The following is a 21,392-nucleotide window of genomic DNA, read 5'->3' on the forward strand; positions in this document are numbered from 1 at the left end:
CTATACAATCGCTCACGTCTCCGCCCCATTGAATCGGAGAAATGGCATTTCAGGAAGGAGAGCTGCTTCAGGCGCCAAATACAAGGGCTCAAAACGAGGAACGCGTCGTCGGCGGTTAACCCCGGGAAAGAAAAATCAGGCGATTTAGGGGAGGGGCTTGGCGAGGCTGGGAGTCTGGTTTTAAGCGCCAGAGAGCTAATTAACAGGAAATTAGGCAGAGTGGGCGTGGCGCCTGCGTCCGGTCCCGGTGCTTCTTGCAGGTCCCCGCAGTTCAGCGACCGCCTGCTGGGACTGGCTTGTTCCTTGCTCCTGCTGCGATCCACGGTGCGTGCAGGGGAGGGATGCACGGGGAGGGGATGCACGGGGAGGGGATGCACTGGGAGGGGGGGAGAGGGTGGCGGGCGGGGAGGGGAAAAGCTGGTGGCGGGTGCAGGCCAGAGAGGTTTCTGCAGCCTTCAACTTCTTCGCTCCACATAGGCGCTGCCAGTTTGCTTTTCAGCCTGTCGCTCCTGAGAGGGAGTTGCGTTCTTGTGCCCTTGTCGGAAATTTTTCCCGTAGTCAAACTCCAGGAATGACTTGAAAGAGTAATCTTTTCATGTTTAAGTGATGATCCATTTGCTCTTTATTCTCATCCACTTTGAAAGGGCCCTGTTGAACTTCTGGGGAATAAAAAGTACATGCAAGTTGTAGCACTGTATTGGCAGTTTCTGCAGTTGAAGCAACTGTTGTTCACCCTCAGGGTGTAAAATCCCGAAGCTCATGGTCAAAGTGGCCTTTGTACCTATTGAAGAACTTGTCTTCTCGTTTACTTTGATAGGCACGAGAAACATCAGCAAGTATAAAATAATAATAACAACAATAAAGTGCAGGAGGACATGGATTAGACACTGATATAATAATAATAATAATAATAATAATAATAATAATAATAATAATAATAATAAAATGCAGGAGGACAGGGGTTAGACCATGTGATGTTTTTATGTCCAGTTGATTGGAAAGCTAAGACTGGAACTCCCTAGAAGGCTCTCCACTCCCCCCCATCTGGAGGAGGAAGCCATGGGGGAGTAAAAGAAAGGGAGCTTGCTTTGGGAGTGAAGGCCTCAGATGTTACTGCTATCTCCAGACTGGGGTGGTGGAGAGAAGGGTGTCTTCCATTTCCCTGCTTCCTTGGAAATAGTTCCAAGGCCTCTTAGCAGTCCTGGCACCCCTCTTATTTTGTCCTTTTCCCTGTCCCTGCTTTCTCTCCAAGGCAGTGCCAAGTAGGCTCTAATGAAGCCTTGTTACACCGCCAGAGGGGAACTGCCCCAGGACCCCAGCTAATAGCCTTGAGTTCTCAGGGCTCTAGCCTGCTGTGAATGCCAAGCCAGACACACCTTTTGCATGCCCAGTGGGCTTCCAACTTGGAGTTGGGCTAGTTTGGGGGACTTGCTGTCCTCTGCCTTGTCCAAATTGAAAGTACTGTGTGTTAACCATCTTTGGCCACTTCAAAATTGGCTCACACCTGCATATCGGTCTCTGTGGCAGACAAATACAATTTTTCTAAGGGCTTGTTTTTAGAGTGGAGTTCGTTAACCATCAAGGCTAGAGAGGCCCAGGGCCCTGAGAACAGCTGCACCCCCGCTTCCCCGCAGGGCTGCGGGCATTCTTCTCCCAGCACCTGGGCTCTGCAGTTTAGGAGGCCAGCTCTGCAGTCACCTCAGTCCTTTCAGGACTTCCTAGGACTCATGAACAGCAACAAAGGACCTGGATTATCTTCTTCCCTAATCTCAGGGCTAGTGTTCTGTTGGTTTCACAGAGTACAAAACTGCCTAGTCATGGCCCTGGGGATGTGTGCCCAGATTGTTTGTGTGTTTCACAATATTGATGGAAAGAGGCCACCATGAATAAAAGAACTTTCCTCCTTTTGGCCAAGAACCTGTAAAGAGAAGAGGAATATTCCTCAGTTGAGAGATGAAGACTCAACTGTGATGGAGCGGGGGAGGGAAGGACAAGATAGGATTGGGATATGACAGATAATTCTCCCAAAGGGCTAGAGCAATCTTGAATTGCTAGCCTGAAGGTGGAGAGACCACAAGTTAAACACCTGAGAAAACTGGGTTCTAGTGCTGGTCCCTCAATTGTGAATTTGGTCACATTAGTCACTCTACCTGTCTGGGCCTCAGTTTCCTTATGTATTAAAGGTGGAGACAAATATTTGCTCTGACTATAGTAAAGTTTTCCAGATCAAGTGAGATAATGTGAAAGCTTGAAAACTCTAAAATTTTATGCTCGGTGCCTAGAACAGTTCCAGAGTAGAAGCTATTTATTGACCCAATACTTAAAGAGCACTTCCCAGGTCCCAGTATATTTCTAAGTACTTCCCACTTTACTCATTGAATCCTCACAAGATTCCTGTGAGGTAGGAAGCATTATTAACTTCATTTTCCAGGGAAGGTAAGTAGGCCCCAGAGAAGTTAAATCATAGCTCCTAAGTGACAAAGTCGAGATCCACCTGAACTCCGGTCTAGTGCAGAGTCTGGGTGTGCTCAACACTCTGCCCTTTGTCCTCTCAAAGGCTGTAACCGCCACATCCTGGAACCGAGCCCTGCTCTCTCGTGAGATAGATTGAGCTATTCTCTATTATACCAACCACTGATAGCCAATAGAAGCAACAACATGCTATACATTGTAATCAATGTTTTCTATAATTTATATTTTTCTCTGCTTGCTTTACTTAGATTATTTCTACCTCATTTTTTGAATGCTCAAATCATCTCATATTTTACACTCTTATTATTACCACTGTACTGTGCTCCTTCCTCCTGGTGACCTTTTCTGGTAAGAAGCTTTCAAATAATTTCATTCTGGTGCAGTGCCCAACCTTGATGCAGGGTCAAGGCAATTTAGTGGCAAATTAAATTTGGAAAAAACAAGTCTAGACTAGCAGCACCTTATTTCATGCTATAAATGACTCCTATTTCTTAACATCTTACCCTTAACCTCCTCACCTGGCCCTTGGTTATGTTAGGAGTGGAAGATGCCGGTCCCAGAGAGGAGGGTCATGGACCCACCGGGTGTGATACCAGAGGCTCAGCATTGGCCCGTCTCCCAAAACCACAGGCCAGAGGAGTTAAGCCACATTTTTGGTGATTGAGAAACTCTCTCTTTGTGAGGTGCACTTTCACATTAATTTTTTTAAATTATATTTTATTGATTATGCTATTACAGTTGTTCAGTTTTTCACCCCTTGCCCCCCTCCACCTTGCATTCCATACTCCCTCAGGCAATCCCTACACCTTTGTTCATGTCAATGGGTCATGTGTATAAGTTCTTTGGCTACTCCATTTGTGATACTTAACATTCCTAAGGCAATTCTGTAATTACCAATTTGTACTTCTTAACCCCTAAGACGTTTTCAACCTTTCCCCAAAAACTCTACTCCCATTTGACAACCATCAAAATGCTTTCTGTATCCATGGTTCTTTCTCTGTTCTTGTTTGCTTAGTTTGTTTTTTAGATTCGATTGTTGATAGATATGTATTTATTGCCATTTTATTGTTCATAGTTTTGATCTTCTTTCTCTTAAAATAAGTCCCTTTAACATTTCATATAATAATGGTTTGGTGATGATGAACTCCTTTAGCTTTTTCTTGACTGGGAAGTGCTTTATTCACCCTTTGATTCTAAAGGAAAGCTTTGTTGAGTAGAGCAATCTTGGCTGTAGGTATTCAGTTTTGATGATTTTGAATATTTCTTGCCAATCCCTTTTAGCCTGCAAAGTTTCTTTTCAGAAATCAGCTGACAGTCTATGGAAATTTCCCTGTAGGTAACTAATTGCTATTCTCTTACTGTTTTTAAGATTCTCTCTCTATCTTTAACCTTTGGCATTTTAATTATGATGTGTTTGGAGTGGGCCTCTTTGTATCCATCTTATTTGGCATTCCCTGTACTTGCATGTCTACTTCCTTCACCAAATTAGGGAAGTTTTCTTTCATTATTTTCTCAGATAGGTTCCCAATTTCTTGCTCTTTCTCTTCTCCTTCTGGCATCCTTATGATGCAAGTGTTGGAATGCTTGAAGTTGTCCCAGAGACCACTTATACACTATCCTCGTTTATTTATTTATTTATTTAATTCTTTTTTTCCTCTTGTTGTTCTGATTGGGTGTTTATTGCTTCTTTATGTTCCAAATCATTGATTTGGTTCTTGGTTTCATGCACTCTACTTTTGATTCCCTGAAAATTGTTCCTTATTTCAATTAGTGTATCCTTCATTTCTGACTGAATCATATTTATGCTGTTGCGGTCCTCACAAAGTTCCTTGAGCGTCCTTATAACCACTGTTTTGGACTCTGCTTCTGGTAGATTACTTTTTTCCATTTTGTTTAATTCTTCTTCTAGTGTTTTGATCTGTTCTTTCATTTGGGCCATGCTTCTCTGTCTTCTCATTTTTGGCAGCCTCCTGTGTTTGTTTCTATGTATTAGGTAGAACTGCTATGACTCCCTGTCTTGGCAGTATGGCCTAATGTCATAGGTAGGTGTCCTGTAGAGTCCAGTGGTACTGCCTCCCCTATTCCCAAGCTGGGTACTTGAGGTACACCCTTTGTGTGGGCTGAGTACATCCCCCTTTTGTAACTAAGCCTTGATTGCTCTTGTCAGGTCAATGGGAGCGATTTACCCAGGCCAGTCTTCTGCAAGGACTGGCTATGACCGCTGACCACCAACCTCTGACCTTGTGAAGGATCAGATGTGCAGGGCAGTGTGTTTGTGCTCCATTGTGACTGTCCACTGGGTATGCAGACTCTGGAGTTTCCTGGGTGGTGAAGGCCAAGGTTAGCTACCCTCTGTGTTCCGCTTGGTGCCATCCAACGTGAGCTACAAAGCAATCTGCAAATGGCTGCTACTTGTGCAGGGCTAGGAGGTTCCCATGTGAAGCCAAGGTGTGAACCTAGGGTGGCTGCTGCTAGTGCTGGGCCTAGGGCCACTTAGCAAGAGGTACATGGGCTGGGGGCTCACTGAGGCTGGCTGTTACTTGTTTGAGAGGATTTATAAGATGTGAAGCATGAACAAAGATAAGCCAGTCATATGGAAAAGCCACTGTTAACAACTTTGCTGGGCCTATAAATTGGGTGGGGCAGAGCCTCGGAATCACTGGGGCAGAACAAACAGTGTGAGCCACATTAATGGAGTCTCAGATATGCGCCCGCCTTCCAGTTCTGTGGCTTTGTTGGGGGAGGGTTCAGAAAAGGAACAATGACCTCTGCCCACCATTATCTCTGGGAGAAAGCTGTCCCCGAGTCTTGCCCTGATGCCAGGCACTTCATTTCCTTCCTGAATGCCACTGGTGCCTTTCAAGCTGTTACCCAGGTGTTGGAGCTCAGAGGGAGTGAGTCTGAGTAGGTGAGTCCGTGTGTGTATGTTCTTTAAGAGGAACTGATTGGGGCTCCAGCAGTTCCTTCCACTAACTCAATCCCCTCTGGCTTTTGCAGTCATAAGTTGTGGGGACTTATTTTCCTGGTACTGGAACCCTGGGTTGGGGGCCTGGTGTGGGGCTGGGACTCCTTGCTCCCAAGATATCCCTCCCAAATTTTTATCCGCCACATTTGGGTGAGGGATGAGCCTGTTCCCCATCTTCGCCCTTCTTACTCATCTTGATGGATGTAGTTTCTTTAATTCTGTAGTTGTTGGACTTCCATTCAACTCTGTTTCTGATGGTTCTGTGATGGTTATTCTGTATTTTAGTTGTAATTTTTATGTGGTTCTGTGAGGAGGTGAGCCATGTTTACCTGAGCCTCCATCTTGACTGGAAGTGCTCCCACTTCCACATTTTAAAGAAGAAGCTTCTCATTGCCTGTTTCCTCCAACTGCTGACATCGGTGTGCTGTTTTCCTATCAACAGTTATGGAAGTCTTCCACTTTTTCTCTACTCTTTCTGTACCAATTTTCACCAAGGGGCAAACATTCCCTGAACTTCTATTCCATTGCTAAATAAATTTCATTATGGGGACGTTAGTAGAGACATACAGAAACTATTGTAGTTTTAAAATTATTATTAAGTAGCAAAACTTATTACTTGATAAACTTTTCTTCATTAAAAAAAATTAACTTCTTCACTGTTTCAGATCTCTTTCCCAGAATCATAATTCTTAGGAATCCCTTATTAAATTAATTAGTTTACTTGAGCTCTGAAGGATAGAACAGCTTATTCATGACTTTCACCCTTCAGTACTGGAACAAGTGCCGATAAGTTATATGTTACCAAAAGTATTACCTTGCACGGAGCATTTATCTGACATCCTATGCTTTCAAGACCACTGACTTGTGGAGGTGAAGTAATTTATCAATTTTTTTTTTTTTAAACCACAGTATATCATTTCTGTTTGCCTGACTCTAAGGAGTGCATATTTGGCTTACCCTTAAAAAATAGGGGTTACTTAGGAAGCTTCACTTTATCTGCAAAATGGGAATAATAATAATACCCACCTTGTAGCATAATTGAAAGAGGAAAGAAGATAACAGATGTAAGGGGTACCAGCAGTGCCAGCCAGAGAGCAGACATCTGTCAGTGTTAGCTGAATCAGAATTGAGCAGTTTGCAGTCTCTTGAAGGAGACAGTACAGGGCGGTTTGTGTACGGGATATGTGGTCAGAGATGTGGTTTTGTGTTGCAGCTTGGCTGCTTCACATATTTCATTCCCATTTTCTTCAAATGTAAAGTGGACCTAGTTGTGAGAATTATAATATTATAGTTATGAAGATTATGTGTAGCAATGCACGTAAAGTACATGGCATAGTTGGACTCAGTGCATAAAATTAAATATATATGTATATTGTATACTGTTAATATCACATTCATCAGTAGCACATAGACAACTATATGACCAGTAACAGAGCAGAGAAAGATATATAGATTTATAGATTTATAGTCTGATAGATAAAATGATTAGAATCTGACAGAGGTCATTCTAATAAGATTGCATGCAGGGGTTGAGTTTTCAAGGCAGGAATGAACATTGCCTAGAAGAGACTGCACTCCATGCTAAGCAGCTTAAATAGTGTTTTAGCGTGAGCATGAGAAAATATGTGTGTTTATGTGAAAGAGATAGAAGAAGCAGATAGGAGAGTTGATAATGGAATACAAAGAGACTAAAAAGGCATGGCTATCAGATAATGTGAGGAGTTTAAATTTTAAGATTTACCCTAAATTCCTACCCACTTTGACTTCAGTATCACCACTGTACCTTAGCTTTCCTCTTGAGCACATAATTACATTCGGTTTACTCTTTCCATCTTTTAGATGGAAGTAGAACCTAAGGAGTTATATAAAACTAATCCTCCTTCCCTTATTTCTTCAATGAAAGTACCATAAATGCCAAGTTTCACCTTGCATTTGCAAGCCTTTCTTAGTTTGCCTCCATTCTTCTTCACTTGCATTGGTACTAATGATGACCATGATCATGGTGATAGTAATGATCATGATAAGAATGTAATAAGCTTTAGTAAGGGTTTTTCACGGGCAGGTGCTGTGCTAAGTATGTTCCACATGTTATCTCAATTAAATTCTGACAACAGCCCAATAAGCTAGAAGCTATTTCTAGACTCATCTTATAAATGAACAAATTTAGCTTCAGAGAGGCCAAATCTCCCAACCAAGGTTAATAACCAAATGGTGGGTTTGGGATTCAGTTCCTGAGAACTTGAATACTACTGAAATCACAGAAAGCTGAAAGTTTGGTTTCGAAAGTTTGAGACATTCCTAATCAAACATTAGTGGTACTACTACGTACATAGTTTGATGTTTCTGAAGAGCTCAGTCCATGGACTCTGATCTTTTGTGTACAGCTTGTGTTCATCTTGATGTAAAAATATGACTTTAGTCTATCTTTACAGCAATTTTCCTACTTATTTTTGGCTTGTAATACCCAATACATTTTTATTTTCATTCTAGTCATTTGATGTCTTCAAGTTTAATGACATAGAACTAGAAAAAAAAATAGTACTGTTTATTTTGAAATTTTAGAAAAAAATGATTATTTCTTTTGTAAGTAACCCAAGATATTTTAAAGAACAGTATGGTTAATACTGCAATATAAACACACCAAGTGATCATCAAGACATTTGGGATATTTATGTCTGCTTTTTCTTATCTTGTCTACAGTCTTTTGAAGATTCCAGATCAAAGTTGAAAAAATGGCTGCCACTAACCAGCTACTGGAAAATAAAGTATTCATGGCCTTTGCCTCCTATGCAGCAATTGTTCTTTCAAAAATGATGTTAATGAGTACTGTAACTGCATTCTATAGATTGACAAGAAAGGTAAGAAACTTGAAGTGTATATTTTCTTACTTTTAAGAGTTGGAATTCTGAAAAGCAATTTTCTTAATCTACATTTTTCCTGTATAGTCCAACGGCACATTGTTTAATGCTGCAAATGAAGTATGCAATCATCTAGTACAGATGGAGTTGATATATTTATGAACAGATGCTTTCCTCTAGAAACTAGTAAATGTTTTTTGTTTGTTTTTTTTTTAATTGTGGATTTCACCTTTTGTCATGCTACTTCAGCATATGAGATTTCTGGAAGATCAAAGTTTTCAAGGAAACTATCTGTGATTTTGAAGTTAATTTTGCCCAGTTAGAGTTTATAAAATAGTCATTTTCCAGATAATTGACTGGTGCTTTCAGCTCTGTTACAGGTCAAAGATAAGCTGTTGGGGACAAAATTAAAGTCCTTATTCCCACAGTATAGCTTCTTATGGGACAAGGCATTTGAATTTTGTATACTTCTGACTTCTTAAGTGAATAATATTGCTACCCAGTGTTATAAGAATGATTTAAAAGAAAAAAAGTGGAGGCATGAAGAAGGTGGCAGAAAGATTTGGAGCACATATCCTATATTCCAGCAAGGTGTATGACACAGTGAGGGGAGTTGAGCAAGTCTACCTTGACAAAGTTAAATGATTTTCAGTGGTGTGGCCCTTGTACCCTATTCAGTAATTTCTTTTTTCAGAAAACCACTTATTTCTCTCTCAATACCTGTCCTGAGTTTTGTCCGTCAGAGTCTTGCTTTAATCTGGAGGTCACAGTACTTGTTAAGGTATTTTCTTGTACTGTCTGGAGGTGTAATTCCTTACCCAGGGATATTTGCATTTTAATGGGGCATATACCCACTTACTTAAATCTCTAATGGGACAAGGTATTGGAGCAGCAAGCTATAAAATAGCTTCCTACCAGCAGGTCCCCACTGTCCTCCAAAAACATAGTGACACCAAGGATAGCAGAAAGGTGCCCTGTCTTATAAGGAAAGGACAGAGGAGTTCAAAATTGTAGAGTGCTAGCGATGTGTTCCAGGAGTCATGATGCCCTTCACATGTACCAGATCATAGAACTGTTTCACATAATTGTTAGCATTATCATGTGAGATCCTCATCAGTGTCCTCATTTTATAGCTGAGGAGCTGAAAGTCAGAAGAGTAAAGTAGTTTACCCAAGGTTTCGCATCAATAAAGGGTGAGGCTGACAATCAAGTTCATATTTGGTTAAACATAAATCTCATACTTTCCATCATAGTATAATTATTTACTTAAAATATATTTATTGGCTATCTAGTGTATGCCAGACATTTATTTAGGAACAAGATAGATGACCTGATGTCAAGAACTGATACTGTATTACATTCCTGCCCATCAGTCTCCTTAACATCTTTATCTGAAATAAATACTCATATCACATAAAGAAAAATGTTATATTATTTATGAGATTTCTGAGCTTAAATTAAGGCTAATTTTATAGTTCATGTTTTTATTTATTAATTTATTATGAATTATTAAACAATGGACCAAACTTAAATATTTTTTAAGTGCATATTTCAAGTTTCAAGGGATGGGGAAATCATTTCAAACAGCATAATAATTACAGAAAGGAATACATAAACATACGCGGTCTCTCCAGAAAAAGTCCAGCCATTTTTAATGTAACAAGAATGGTTTGCAGGACATTGATGTAACCTGGCAGCCAAGGTGAGTGGACTGGAATGTGCCTGTGTGAACAATAACGACTTCACTGTACTAGTCAGTGGGGGTGGTAGATGCCATTGAGTGAGCGTGTGCACTGTGTGGCTGTCGCATTCAAAATGACTGAGGGAGTAGATCAACAAACCTGCATCAGTTTGTGTTAAGCTTGAACGTTCCTCTGCAGAAACTATTTGGATGATTCAGAAGGCTTTTGGGGACAATGCAATGAGTGCAATGCAAATAAAAGCGTGGCACAAATGCTTTAAAGATGGTTGAGAATCTGTTGAAAGTGATCCATGTTCTGGAAGGCCTGAAACAAGCAGAACACCTGGAAATGTTGAATGTGCACAGGCTGCAATCAGTAAAGATCTGCAATAGTGCGAGAACTAAAGCTGACCTAGGAATTCCAAAAACTACTGTGTCAGAGATTTTGATGCAGGATTTTGACATGAAACATGTTGTGGCAAAATTCGTTCTATGGCTTCTGCTACCAGAGCAGAAGGAACATCATGCTGCAGTTGCTAATGACATGATTCAAATCACTACCAGTGAGCCAGATTTTCTCAAGAAGGTCATAACTGGAGATGAATTATGGGTCTATGGCTACACATATGTTCTGGAAACAAAGGCCCAGTCATCCCAATGGAAGTTGCAGCAAGATCAAGGCCATGTTACCTGTGTTTTTTGATTTGGAAGGTGTTGTCCATCACAAGTACACCCCTCCAGGACAAACAATTAATAAGGAGTACTACCTCAGTGTTCTTCATCAGTTGAGAGATGTAATATGAAGAAAATGGCCACAGCTATGGGCAACTGATGATGACAGGCAGCTTCATCATGACAGTGTGCCCACTCATGCATCATGTCTCATGCAGAGTTTTTTTGCAAAACATCAAATCACGCAAGTAACTCGGTCCCGCTACAGCCCAGATTTGGCACTCTGTGACTTCTGGCTTTTCCCAAAACTAAAATCACCTTTGAAAGGGAAGAGATTTCAGATTGTTGACGAGATTCAGGAAAATATTGTGGTGCAGCTGATGGCAACTGCATGAGGAAAACTGCATGAGGCCCCAAGGTGCCTACTTAGAAGGGGACTGAGGCGTCATTGTCCCATGCACAACGTTTCTTATATCCTCTTCAATAAATATATCTATTTTTCATAACACGTGGCTGGATACTTTCTGGACAGACCTTGTATGCCCTAGAACATGTACTTGGTATTTATAGGAATGGAATCAACTTCTTATATTTCACTATATTTTTCAACCCAAAGCTCCAGTTAATTAGAAAAAGTAAATAGGTACACATATCTTAATAAAGTACAAAATACATGTTCTGCCCCTTGCTTTTCTAATATCTTTAGCAAGTAAACTTAGGACTTCCAGATGAGCAATGAACTGGAAATGTTAATGGCCTTGAAAGAAGGTGCATGAATATCATTGTGAAAAAATGCCGGTTCACCATAATGATAGTCAGTGATGACTTTGAATTATGCCCTCTTTTTATTTTGCTTTTCACCATTTTTGTTCATTGGTTTTTATTTAAGTTCTTATTTATGCTTCTCTTTTCAAAAAAATTTTGTATTATTAATAAAAATTCAGACTTAAACTATAGATGCTCTTTTCTCCCCATGTCTGATGTATTGCTCTAAATTTTCTCTCGGTAGGGCTATTCTGGATGCCTGTTTCTTCAGTTAAAATGAAAATAACTTAGATAGAATACCGCGGTGTTTTCTGGTATTTGAAAGATATTTCCTTGGTTTTTGGAATAGGTTTTTGTGAACCCAGAAGACTGTGCAAGCCTTGGCAAAGGAGAAAGTGCCAAGAAATATCTTCGGGTAGATGACAGAGTGGAACGTGTACGAAGGTAAGCCCCCTGTCTCCTGACATTATTTACTTGGTTGATAATTTTTGGTCAAAGAGTTCAGGAATGATGTTGGAGTATAGTAGAAGAAGGAAGAAAAGTAAGTCCATATAATAATTACAGAAAATTAGGGATCTAGAAGTCTTCAACTATCACTGTAATTACACCTATTGCCAATTTTGCTATACTTCTCTGCACTTAGTTGGGGTTAATGACTTTGTTCTGTGCAGGTATATATCAAAACTAATGATAGGTATGAGGTAAAATAATAATGGTAGGTTTTTGCAATTTTGTTATCTTTCTCCAGAGGTGAGACTGTCAACTTATGTAAAAGGATGAAAACTAGGTATTTTGCATAAGATTCAAAATGTGAACGTGGGATATATTGCTCCTATCTCTCTCTCCTTTGTAGATATTATGTTTAATGTACTGAGAATTCAATGAGCAGGGAGAAGCAATAAGCCAAGATATCATCTACACAGCTTCTTAAAAATATAATTAATATACTTATTTTAAAAGCACATTGAATTTTATTCTGTAGGTATATTTCTTAATCCTTGTCATAAAGTCAGGTAAATGAATTTTTTCAGCTTTACTGAGGTGTAATTGGCAAATGAAATTTGAAGACATTTAAAGTATACAACATTATGCCCTGACCCATGTGGTTTAGTTGGTTGGGCATCGTCCTGCAAAATGAAAGGTTGCCAGTTTGATTCCTGGTCAGGGCATGTGCCTAGGTTGTGGGTTTGGGGCATGTACTAGACAACCTATCTGTTTCTCTCTTACATCAACATTTCACTCCCTCTCTCTTCCTTTCCCGCTTTCGAAAAAATAAATAAATAAATAAAATATACATCATTATGATTTGGTGTACACATTCATTTTGAAAGTATTCTTCCCATTAAGTTAATTTTATTACCATGCATTTATTATCTCATATATTTACACCTTTTATTTATTTATTTATTTATTTAGTGAGAACATTTTTAGTTCTACTCTCTTAGCAAATTTCAATTATATAATACAATGTCAAGTACAGTCACCATGTAATGCATTAGATCCTCAGACTTTATTTATCTTTTAACTGAAAGGTTATACCCTTTTATAAAATTCCCCTTATTACCTGTCCTCCCACCCCAATCCCTGGCAACCACTTCTCTATTTCTATAAGTCTGACTTTTTTTTTCCCTTAAATTTTCCCCATGTAAGTAATACCATACAATATTTGGTTTTCTCTGTCTGGTTTATTTTACTTATTATAATGCCCTCAGGTTTATTCAAGTTGTTGCAAATGACAGAATTTCCTTTCTAAGGCTGAATAATATTTCATTGTAGGTATATACCACGTTTTCTTTATCTATTCACTCATTGCTAAATACAGGTTATTTCCATTATTTGGCTGTTATAAATAATGCTGCAATGGACATGGGAATGCACACATCTCTTCAAGACAATGCTTTCTTTTCCTTTGCATATATACCCAGAGTGGGATTGTTGGATTATATGATAGCATGGTCGGTGGGAATTAGGTTTTTCCATGTGATCTCAAGGAAGCAATCCTAGCGCCCAGGCTTGGGAGATTGTGGTGGGCAAAGTTTTTTCGTGTGGACATAGAAGCTGGCCCCTGGGTTTTCAATGTCCCATCTCCGTCTGTCCCACCATGGAAATAGCCTAACCATGTCCTCAGCAAGGCTGAGACGAAAGCCAGTGTCCCTAGTCTCTGCTCCATATTAAAGTACAGTCCCCCTGAGCGCATAGGCAGCTGCTATGCAGCCTCAGTCCCTCCCCATCCTGGTAGCTTAGCTTGTTCCAGGATGTTCCAGTGGCAAAGTCCACGTGGCTGCTGGAGAGCCTAGTCCTTTAGGAGCCCACACCATCTGCTGTGGACTCAGTAGCTGCCCACATGGTCATGTGCTCTCAGGCTAGCTAGTGCATGAACAAACCGGCTAAAGCATCACAGATTGGGTAAGCGAAGCTTCTTTGTTTCCTGGGATTAATATTAGTTTGGATGTGAGATGGACCAGGTGCCTTTTCAAAATGTCCAATGAACTTCCCAAGCTTCTGCAGGCTTTGGGTGGGCGCATCTCCAAACCAGTCCCTTTTTCCCCAGGCTAGACTGGCAGGCCTCTTTGGTCAAGCACTTCCCATGCACCATTTTGACTTCTTTGGTGCATGTGCCTGCCTCCCCCTTCTCCCCACAGGAAGGAGGAAGTGAGGATGCTGTAATCCCCTGGGGCGTGAAGCTGTAGCTTCCTGGCTAGCAAGCAGGCTTATGTTCTCCAGTTTATTAAACTCAATGTCTGGTTCCCTTGGCTGTCTTTCCTTGGTATTTAGCTAAACACGATGCTAACAGTAGATCTGTTATTAATTTATTGAGGACTCTCTATATTGTTTTCCATAGTGGCTGTACTAGTTTACATTCCCCCCAAAAAAGTGTACAAGGGTTTCTTTTTCTCCACATCCTTGCCTGCCTTTGTCATTCTTGCCTTTTTGACAATAACCATCCTAACAGATGTGAGGTAATAGTTTTAATTTGCATTTCCTTAATGATTAGTGATGTTGAGCACCTTTTCATGTACCAGTTGGCCATTTGTATGTCTTCTTTGGAAAAAAAAGTAAGTCCTTTTTCTATTTTTAAATTAGGTTATTTGGGGGTTTATTGCTATTGGGTTGTGTGAGTTTCTTGTATATTTTGGGCATTAACCCCTTATCCGCTATGTGGTTTGCAAATATTTTCCCCCCTTAAGATAGTTTGCCTTTCCATTTTATTGATGTTTCCCTTTGCTGAGCAGAACTTTATTATTTTGATGTAGTCCCACTTGTGGGTTTGTTTGTTTTGCTTGTGCTGCCTTTGCTTTTGGTGTTAAAAATAATTATTGTCAAAACCCATGTCAAGGAGATTATTCTCTATGCTTTCTTCCAGGAGTTTTATGATTTCAGATCTTATGTGCAATTTTTAAATCCATTTTGAGTTGATTTTTATATACAGTGTAAGATAAGGTCCAGTTTCTTTCTTTTTTGCCTTTGAAAATCCATTTTTTCCCAACAAAATTTATTAAATGGAAGCCCTGGTGGCTATGAGAGCTGGATGATCCAGGGACCTGTCCCTTGTGCTGGGACACAGATACGCGCAAAGCTATTCCCAGGAAAGATACCGGTGACTTGGAGCTGGCTAAAGGGTAAAAAAGCAGGGCAGGTGTCTGCTGGCATCCTCTTTCTAGGAAGTATCAAATCTAGCCCTTAGGTGTACGCTAAATTGGAAGTTTGACCCTCAGGTAGCAGCTTTTCAAGTAAGCAGCTGGATTCCTTTCATGAAAATCAAGGGAAATGGGTGTTTTTACCTCTTCTCTCTGTGCTGAGCTCCTGGTGATAACTGGTTAAGACTGCCTTTGTTTGCTATTGGGACTCAGGAAGGGAAACACAGTATTGGCTCTTAGAGCCAGGCCCTCTGGGGACCCATCCATCCTGCGGAAGTGAAAAAATTGGGGCACAGAAGTGTGTTCAAGCTCCTTCCAGGCAGATATACAGGAGACTTGGAGTGGGCTACAGGTGGGTAGCAGGGATGCATGCGCCAGCTTCCCCATCTTCAGAGAGGATTACAGCCAACCCATAGATGTGTGCTGAATGAGAGACCTGACTGACAGGCAGCAGCTTTCAAGTATGCAGACGGACCTTTTTCAGGAAAAGCCTGGGAGATGGCGATTTTGCCTGATCCTGCTGAGCTGATTCCTGGGAATCATAGCCTCACTTAGCATGTGCTTATGTGCTCGGAAACAGCTGCTTCTTTGTTACTATAGTCGTGTGGTTCTCATGGACTCAAGGCTCATTGGCTTTCACAGCTTAGATGCTTTGGGGGCCCATCCGTTAAGTGAGAGTGGGAGTCTTAAAAGTTGGGTGCTAAATGTGGGGTCCAGATTCTTTAATCCTTAGGAAGAAGCTGGAAGTTGAGAGTTCCCTCCTAACGGTATGGCACTATGCCAAGGGTGAAGTTTATGGTCAGAGTGTCTCTCAGCCTTCCCTACCTACTTTGATGAGGGTATTTTTTTTAATTCACGGGACATATAGGAGTTGCTCAGATAGTTTCTGGATTTATTTCAGAGGTAATTGCTCCTTGTGTTGCTGTACATTCAGTGTGTCTCTGGGAAGAGGGGAGTTCAAAGCCTCCTATGTTGCCATCTTGGTTGATTCCCCAGCAAAATTTTTGTATTGAAATTGCATTGCCAAGCCATGAATCACTATTTTCTAACATGTGAAACATAAAATTTATATGCCATCTTCTCATTTAGTATTTTCTAATGCTCATCCAAACTGGCACAATTCTAGGCATATTCAAGGAAAAAATAAAATTATATAAAATTAAACAATGAAGAGTTTTTCTAGCCATACTTAAATGGGCAGATATTCTGTTTTGTGATGCAGAGTTAAGATAGGAAACATCATGAGTGTACTTGACGACTCTCCCGCAGTTTGGGGAGTATGGGTAGAGAGTGAAGTGGAGACAGAGAGAAAAAAAAAGAGTTTACTTCTCTATTTCAAGAGTGAGCTGGAAATTCTTCCCCACTCTCCCTTCCTGCCCAGTTCTTTCACCTTCCTAGCCCCATGGCATTGTACTTATAAAAGAAAATTCCATTATCTAAGTCTGATTGTGAACAGCAAATAATTGACCATAGTTGTGAAATGAGTGTCCTTCAGGAGGTGCAGCCACTGTGTGCACAGCACCCCCTGGTGGTCAGACACTGGCTTTTCACTATGGCAAGAGAGGAGACAGTCCAAGGAAAACGAGGTGTCCAGTTTCCAGTTGTGCTTTTTGAGACATTCTTGACCCTATCCAACGTTCCTAATAATAGCTCACTTTTGGAGATAATTTTCAGGGAAAGAGTGTTAAGTATATTCACTAGACTTTTTAAAACAATAATTTTTAAAACTACTTGCACATATAATTGCAAAGCTGTATATTAGCATATTCCAAAGGCAGGGACTTAATAAAGCTACAAATGAAGTAAAAGCTATGCTTTCAGGTATACAATATCGAGAAAATTAATACATACACATATGGAACAATTAATTAAAAATATAAGGTAATATGTGTTGAAATGACTAAGTGGCCTAATAAAATGAGTTATTTACATTCCAGACAGACAGAAATCAGTGGTGATTAGGAAATATTTTACATATGTACTTATTTAATTCCATCTCTAGAACTGTTCTAGAAAGAATTCAAGACCATATACATTTAGTACAACAAGATAAAAAGCAAGCCGTAAGGTAATCGGGGCAGCTAGAAAAATAAAGGCAATCATTTTAAGAAAGGGCTTGGGTTCAACATTAAGGCTATACTAGCTTCAAAGGTGAAGAACACTCTCAGTGTTCCGCGGAGTTTAGGTGACACTGGCGGGGGATTATGTGAAGGGCCTGACGACCCACAGGCTAGGAGCTGAACGAGACGCTCGAACAAGCATTTATTGAGAGATCATTGTGTGCCTGTCATTGTCACTTCTACTGGGATGACACAAAAGGGCTTTAACACTGTGTTCCTGCTCTGGAAGACTTTAAAATTATTTCCCTGAAAATAAGATCAACATGCATTTAATAATTAGAGAATAATATAAAGCAGTCTGCCATTAGATGTTAAGTTGTAGGGTATGAGGTATAAGTTCCTAGGGTATTTAGGAGTATTTCATCAAGGAAGAGTTTGAAGGATATTAAGATTTAGAAAAGGGAAGAAGAGAGGAGAGATTACGTCAGTTGGGGAACATATCTTTGTGGAAATTTGGACACAGTGCTGTACACTGAGTGGGAAGAGCCTTGGCTGAGATAAGGAAGTCAGGAAATCTGGTGTGAAACTTCTTTTGTGGTTGGCCACACCCTGACAACTCTTAAAGACATATGGCAACTCTGGCATCGGGCAGGTTAATACTGAGATCCAAGTGGTTCTGATCTGAGACAGAGAGGTATGACTGGAGCGACATGAACATCAGAGCAGGGTTAATGGGAAGGTCAGCCACAGATACCAAGGGACATTTGTCCAAAAGAGAGAGGAAAATGGGAACATGAATCATAGAGTGGGCGAATAGACCCAGCTAGAAAGACTGATGGCCACCAGTAATACATTCGGTAGCTGTCTAGACATGAAAATGAAGGAAGCTGCCACAACAGGATGAGCTCTGTTGTTTGAGCAGGGAAAGGGTTACAGTGCAAGGGTGATACTGAATGACAGCAGGTACTCTCTGGGAGAGCTGGGTAAGTGTCTGCTTGCAGCAGGGTCTAAAAAGTACAACATATAAAATGGCATAAATCAAAAAATAGTATGAGGGTCTGTTGAAAACAGGCCTTTCCAGGATTATATGGAATATTATCTGTGAGAATATTTTGAAAGCTGAGGACAGGGAAAAAACATTGAAGAAGAAAAATAAAATTAAGAGGGAGGGGAGGTCAGAAACCATGAAGAGGCCATTAAGGTCAAAGGAAGCCTTGTCCCTGACCTTCCTTCCCTCTACTCCCACTAAATCTTATTATCCCTTATTGTTCTTGGTGTTCTACCCTGTTTTAAGACTAAATTCTGTTTTCTAAACACTGAATACAGGCTTAGAAGTGAGTTGATTTCTGCAGGGTCTTCCTTTTAAAGATTCTTCCCCAAATTTGAAAAATCTGTTCTTTTAAAATGTTGCAAGGGAGAAAACTAACATGCCCACAATTGGAAGTGAAGATTTATCTGCGGTCCAGCGGAATTCAGAGGACCAAGACAAATACCCCTGAGGAAGAAGGCTGTTCTTTAGTAGAAAATACTATTTCTGTCCTTTCTTTCCCAGTTTACTCTCAGGAGCCCTTGGGTCGTTCCATGAAATACAGGGCAGGGACACTCATCTTTCTGTCTTTGCTTTTGTTCTTTATTTAAATCTTTCAAAACCATTATTTCTCTTGATAACTGTCATTTTCTTCATACTTCTCTGTTGGCAACATCCCTGTCAGACAACCTTAGAGATAATCTATGCAAAACAGGAGAAAGGAAAGGAGGGGGAAGATAGTGGTGATCACCGAGTTCACAGCATGTCCCTATCCCCTTTTTCCTTTTCTTTTCTTTTCTTCCTTTTTTGGCTGAAAGAGAAGAGAGTAACATAAAACAAATATTTTTCATTTTGAAATATATATCAATAGCTGTAATTCTATAAAATCTTAATTTCTACTGTAGGTTCTAAAGCAAGTTTTAAGTCTGGAGACATAAACAGGTACATCAGATATTTTAAAAATAAGTACTTAAAAAATATATCGAGCCCCGGACAGGCAGCTCAGCTGTTTAGAGCATGATCCTGATATGCCAAAGTTGCAAGTTCGATCCTGGTTAGGGTACATAAAAGAATCAACCAATGAATGCATAAAGAAGTGGAACAATAAAACTCTCTCTCTCTCTCTCTCCAATTAAAAAAATATCATCAATAACAAATGTGCTTTGTATTCGTACTCCTAGCCAGAGAAAACCAAGGTGCCAGGAATTGGAGGAAAACTTGTTTCTAAACCATGCTTTTTATTTTCTTCTAGCTGTGGTATAAAGATAAAACTCAGGGAACATATCTCTCTTTGTGTTGTGTATCATTTTTGTGTATTCTTTCTAATTTGCCCCATTCACTTAGCTAATTACTTCTGTAATTTGAGGATACATTGACTAAAATATTACCCATATTGGAAAGGCTAGTTATGTATTCTGTTATTTGGATGTTGAAAGCATGAGATTCTTGATATTAAATTGGTAAATTAATTCTTGGCAACCTGTGGTTTGGGTGAATGATCAAGGATTGTCTCAGTAACCATTTTGCAGATTGACAGAAGTGAGGGAGGAGTCTTTAGAAAGATAACCAAAAAGGATTATCTTCCTTTGGGTGGGAGACTTTTTATAAGAAGAATCTTGAATTGCTATTGTACCATCCCTTGAAGAAAAAGTATTTCCTATCTACAAAAAATGAAGTGAATTTTACTATTTAGATGCAGATTTAATATTCTTGAAAGTGCAAAATGCCTTCTCTGTTATAATTTTTAAGATCCATTGATATTTATATTTAGTTGTAGAAGAAAGGGAAAAATGAGTATATTTCTGCTGATTTTAAAATTAGTATTTCACTAGTCATCTTTTTCCACAGGGCCCATCTGAATGACCTTGAAAATATTGTGCCATTTCTTGGCATTGGCCTTCTGTATTCCTTAAGTGGTCCAGACCTCTCTACAGCTATCCTGCACTTCAGACTCTTTGTTGGATCCCGGATCTACCACACAATTGCATATTTGTTACCCCTTCCTCAGCCAAATCGCGCTTTGGCTTTCTTTGTTGGGTATGGAGCTACTTTTTCAATGGCTTTCTGGTTGCTGAAGAATAGATTGTACCTATAAGGAGAATCATGCAACTCATCATCCAATTATTTTATAAGAATTGTGTACTTGCAATTTATAATGAATACTTTTTAAGATTTTAAGTGGGAGGGAACACAGAATTTAAGATGGGGAAAGCCTAGTCTGAAGAGTAACATCACCAATATTCTTGTTTTATTTGTACTAGAAATTTAATGTAATACTTAAATCTTTTGTCTTATTCTTGAAGGACTTTGCTGTAAATTTTGATTGTAACTTGTAACATTCATTAAGCATTTCATATTTTAAATCTATAAAAAGAGTGAGTGCATGTATGAAAAAACCAGTACTTCAGTACTGCTGAAATAAGCATATGAAATAATTTAAAGAATAATTTTATTTGATTTTAGCTTTCTCAACTTGTATTTTCAAAAGTTTCAAACCTAAGGAAAAGTGGAAAAGTAATACAATGAACCTTTATATGTCTTTCACCTAGATTTACTAATTTTCAACATTTTGTCATATTTGCTTTAGCTGTATTACTCAATGTTTTTTTGTGAACAATCTGAATGTAAGTTGCAGATATTAATATACTTCACTCTGAAGTAATTCACCATGTGTTTCCTTTGAACAAGAAATCTCTAAATAACTACAATACCACTATCACACCCAAGAAATTTAATATTAGTAAAGTAATATTAATTAATATGTATAATTCATATTTAAATTTTCTTAATAAGTCCTTTATAACCGCACTATTTCTGATCCAAGAATCAAACAAGAACCACACATTTTATTATCTTGTGTATGTAGTTTTCAATAAAATAAAAGAGATTCTTTAATTTTTTTTCTTCTTTATTTTTTTACAACCTCCCCATTTTTGAGGAGTATAGACTGGTTTTTTATAGAATAACCCTTGATCTGGCTTTGTTGTGTCTGTTATTTTCTCATTTTTAGATTCAGATTAAACATTTTTTTATGATATTGTGTCTTTCACGTTATAGCACATCAGTAGGCATATGGTATCAGTATGTCCCATTATTGCTGGTGCTAAATTTGATCAATTTAGTATGGTATTATCAACCAGATTTATCAATTGTAAAGGTATCTTTTTATCTGTCTAATCATATGTGGGCCAATAAATTGAGAATTTGCGAATCCTGTTCTCCAATAAACTTTCACCTAATGGGCTTAGCATCTA

General features: G+C 39.3%; 1 protein-coding gene across 2 annotated transcripts; it reads left to right on the forward strand.

The window, feature by feature from the left end:
• The first annotated feature begins 221 nt into the window (after nt 1-221).
• Nucleotides 222-21,033, forward strand: MGST1 (microsomal glutathione S-transferase 1). Of its 2 annotated transcripts, none has more exons than XM_090275465.1 (4): nt 222-324; nt 8,138-8,295; nt 11,763-11,857; nt 19,987-21,033. In XM_090275465.1, exons 2-4 carry the CDS (start codon nt 8,170-8,172, stop codon nt 20,231-20,233), a joined length of 468 nt encoding a protein of 155 aa, XP_090131591.1. In that variant the 5' UTR covers nt 222-324; nt 8,138-8,169; the 3' UTR covers nt 20,234-21,033. The 2 variants fall into 2 exon arrangements, with proteins under 2 accessions (XP_090131591.1, XP_090131592.1); XM_090275466.1 differs by lacking the exon at nt 222-324 and adding an exon at nt 5,361-5,380.
• The last annotated feature ends 359 nt before the right edge of the window (nt 21,034-21,392 follow it).

Source organism: Furipterus horrens, unplaced genomic scaffold (genome assembly GCF_987537825.1).
Source record: "Furipterus horrens unplaced genomic scaffold, mFurHor1.1.pri manual_scaffold_4, whole genome shotgun sequence".
Taxonomy (NCBI): Eukaryota; Metazoa; Chordata; class Mammalia; order Chiroptera; family Furipteridae; genus Furipterus; species Furipterus horrens.

Excerpts from the sequence above, each read along its gene's own strand:
- MGST1 (XM_090275465.1), top strand. The coding sequence starts at position 8,170 with ATGGCTGCCACTAACCAGCTACTGGAAAATAAAGTATTCATGGCCTTT. Across the intron at positions 8,296-11,762 it reads TCTATAGATTGACAAGAAAG|GTTTTTGTGAACCCAGAAGA; the intron begins GTAAGAAACTTG and ends TTTTTGGAATAG. Across the intron at positions 11,858-19,986 it reads AGAGTGGAACGTGTACGAAG|GGCCCATCTGAATGACCTTG; the intron begins GTAAGCCCCCTG and ends CTTTTTCCACAG.